The 3,266-nt window shown below is 66.3% G+C and overlaps 1 protein-coding gene across 1 annotated transcript; it reads left to right on the top strand.

Annotated features, from left to right (window-relative positions):
* The first annotated feature begins 107 nt into the window (after window positions 1-107).
* On the top strand, window positions 108-2,916 carry CELA3B (chymotrypsin-like elastase family, member 3B). The gene is made up of 8 exons (XM_010577489.1): window positions 108-141; window positions 250-326; window positions 398-495; window positions 1,100-1,234; window positions 1,331-1,467; window positions 1,903-2,048; window positions 2,126-2,278; window positions 2,899-2,916. The coding sequence occupies exons 1-8, from the start codon at window positions 108-110 to the stop codon at window positions 2,914-2,916; spliced, it is 798 nt and encodes a 265-aa protein (XP_010575791.1).
* Window positions 2,917-3,266: the final 350 nt, after the last annotated feature.

Genomic DNA, 3,266 nt, shown 5'->3' with positions numbered 1-3,266 from the left:
TGGGTGCCAGGTGCTGGTTCCCAGGGGTGCCCTTGGGTGCCCCCGATACCGGAGGGGATTTAAGGCCAGCAGCCACCCCCATGTGCCCTGACTGAGCTATAACCACGATGCTGAGCCTCCTCCTGCTGCTGGTGGCTGGCGGTAAGGTGTCCCCGAGCCCCCACCTGTGTCCCTGAGCCCCCCACCCGTGTCCCCAACCTCGGGTGGGGTGATGGGTTCCCAGTGGGTGACGGGCGCCCTGTCCCGCAGGCAGCCAGGCCACAGGGCTGCCAAACTCACGGGTGGTCAACGGGCAGGATGCTGCACCCTATAGCTGGCCTTGGCAGGTGAGCGGGCAGGGGGGTAGGGTGGGGGGTGGCACCCGTGGGTGCTGTGGCACCCACCGGTGTCCTCGCAGATCTCGCTGCAGTACGAGCGGGACGGCACCTTCCGCCACACTTGCGGGGGCACTCTGATCGCGCCCAACTGGGTGATGACGGCCGCACACTGCATCTCGTGAGGGACCCCCCGAGACCCACGGCGGGTGCTGGGGGGGGACTGTTGGGGGTGCAGGAGGGAGTGTAAGGGGCGACAGGGGGTGTGAGGTGCAGGGATGGGTGCAGGAGGGGTGCAGGGTGCATAAAGATTGTGGAGGGTGCAGGAATGGGTGCATGAAGGGGTGCAGCATGCATGAGGGGTGCAGGGAGGTGTGGGGAGGTGCAGGGAGTGTGCAGAAGGGGTGCAGGGTGCAGAAGGATTGTGCAGGGTGCAGGAATGGGTGCGTGGAAGGGATGGGGGTGCAGGGGGATGTAGGCTGCAGGAGGGGTGCAGGGTGTAGGGGCAGTGTGCAGGGTGCCAAATGGGTGCAGGACCGGGTGCATGGAGGGGATGGGGACATAGGGTTTGAGCAGGGTGCATGGAGGGGGTGCTGGGTGCAGGGATGGGGTGGAGGGGTGATATATTGTGCAGGAGGGGTACATGGAAGGGGTGCTGGGCGCAAGATGGGCACATGGGGGGTGAATGGAGGAGGTGCAGGGTGCAGGGAGGGGTGCAGGAGGGTTGCAGCACCCTGGGGTGCCGCCGGGTGCGGTGTCCCCTGATGTACCCGTCCCCTGGGCAGCTCCTCGCTCACGTATGAGGTGGTGCTGGGCGAGTACGACATGGGTGCCAGGGAGGGCTCCGAGCAGCGCATCCCCGTGGCCCCCACCGACATCTTCGTCCACCCCAAATGGCAAAGCTCCTGCGTGGCCTGCGGGTGAGCGGGGTCCCTGGGTGGGGGTGGGGGGGCTTGGGGACATTGTCCCCAACAGCCTCCCCCCCCCACCCCATGACACGTGTCCTTGCGTGGCAGCAATGACATCGCCCTGCTGAAGCTGCAGCGCCTGGCGGTGCTCAACACTCAGGTGCAGGTGGGGCAGCTGCCGCCGGCGGGCACGGTCCTGCCCGATGGGTACCCCTGCTACCTGAGCGGCTGGGGGCGGCTGGCCAGTACGTCCTGGGGGGGGACATGGATAGGGAGCAGATGGGGAGATGGTTGGAGGGATGGATGGGGAGATGGGGGGATGGGTGGGGAGGTGGCTGGAGAGATGGAGAGATGGATGGGGAGATGGTTGGAGGGATGGATGGAGGGTTGGATGGGGAGATGGAGGAAAGGATGGAAGGGTACAGGGATGGAGGGAAGGGTGGAGGGCTGGAGGGCTTGAAGGATGCGGGGTTGAAGGGATGGATGGATGGATGGATGGATGGACGGATGGGTGGACGTGGGCTGGTTGGATGGATGTGGAGCAGACAGATACGTGGCTGGATGAGGGATAGATGATGGACGGCTGGCTGGCTGGCTGGCCATGGACGGTCAGGGCCAGCAGGAAGGACACGGAGCATGGCACGGCCCCCACCCCAGCCCCCCTAACACCCGGTTGGCAGCGGGGGGGCCACTGCCAGAGCGGCTGCAGGAAGCGCTGCTGCCTGTGGTGTCCTACGAGCGCTGCACCCAGCCCGACTGGTGGGGCATCCTTGCCATCCGCCACACCATGATCTGCGCCGGCGGGGCAGAGAAGGCCGGCTGCAACGTGAGTGCCATGCCGGGCCGGGGGGAGCACCCTGGGACCCCCCTGGCACTGACACTCCCCCCCATCCTGTACCCCAGGGCGACTCCGGGGGTCCCCTGAACTGCCAGGCAGCCGACGGGCACTGGGAGGTGCACGGCATCGCCAGCTTCGTCTCAGGGCTGGGCTGCAACGCGCCCAAGAAGCCGACGGTCTTCACCCGTGTCTCCGCCTTCGAGGACTGGATCGCCGAGGTGGGGAACGGGATGCTGGGGTGCCTGGGGTGCTGGGATGCCCAGGGTGCTGGGGAAATGGGATGCCATGATGTCAGGGTGCTGGAGCACCAGGGAACTGGGATACCAGGGTGTCAGGGTGCTGGGGTGCCAGGGCAACAGGGTGCTTGGGTGCCATGATGCCAGCGTACCAGGGTGCTGGGGTACCAGGGTGCTGGGGCACTAGTGTACCAGGATGCCATGGTGCTGGGGCACTAGTGTACCAGGATGCCATGGTGCTGGGGTGCTAGGGCACTGGGGTGCCATGGTCCTGGGCTACCAGGGCTCTGGGGTGCCGGGGTACCAGAGTGCAAGGGTGCTGGGTACCGGAGTGCTGGGGCACTAGAGTACCAGGATGCCATGGTTCCAGGGGACTGGAACGCACTTGGGTGCCATGGTTCTGGGGTACCAGGGCTCTGGGGTGCCGGGGTGCCATGGTGCTCTGGTGCTGGGATACCAGGGTGCCAATGGGCCAGGCTGCTGGGGTGCTGGATTGCCAGAGTGCCAGGGTGCTGGAATGCTAGGGTGCCAGGGCAGTGGTGTGCCAGGGTGCTAGGGTGCCGGGGTGCCGCACTCCCCCCTCAGCAGCTTCTCCCTTCCAGACCATGAGCCAGAACTGAGCGTTGGCGGCAGCGACCTCCCAGTGTGGCATCGGGCAAATAAACCCCCAGATCTGGCACCACACGTGTCCTTGTGCTGGGGTGTGGGCACGCGGAGGGGCGGCCGGCATGTGGGGGCGGCAGATGTCACGGGCTGGGCGGGCACGGAGAGTACCCAGAGGTGCCCAGATACCACTGCATGGGCACCCAGAGACACCCCAGTGTCACAGGAACAGGCACCCAGAGACACCCAGATGCCACATGCACTGTTTGCCCTGAGGACCCATGGTGCCACAGGGATGGGCACCCACAGGTGCCCAGACACCATGGGGATGGGCACCCAAAGACACCCAGGTGCCACAGGGACAAGC

This window comes from Haliaeetus leucocephalus, unplaced genomic scaffold (genome assembly GCF_000737465.1).
Source record: "Haliaeetus leucocephalus isolate CR32 unplaced genomic scaffold, Haliaeetus_leucocephalus-4.0 Scaffold556, whole genome shotgun sequence".
In the NCBI taxonomy this organism is placed as follows: Eukaryota; Metazoa; Chordata; class Aves; order Accipitriformes; family Accipitridae; genus Haliaeetus; species Haliaeetus leucocephalus.
The sequence above is the reverse complement of the archived record's forward strand: the minus strand, read 5'-3'. Positions and strand labels throughout refer to the sequence as shown.

Excerpts from the sequence above, each read along its gene's own strand:
- CELA3B (XM_010577489.1), top strand. The coding sequence starts at position 108 with ATGCTGAGCCTCCTCCTGCTGCTGGTGGCTGGCG. Across the intron at positions 142-249 it reads CCTGCTGCTGGTGGCTGGCG|GCAGCCAGGCCACAGGGCTG; the intron begins GTAAGGTGTCCC and ends CCTGTCCCGCAG. Across the intron at positions 2,049-2,125 it reads CAGAGAAGGCCGGCTGCAAC|GGCGACTCCGGGGGTCCCCT; the intron begins GTGAGTGCCATG and ends CCTGTACCCCAG.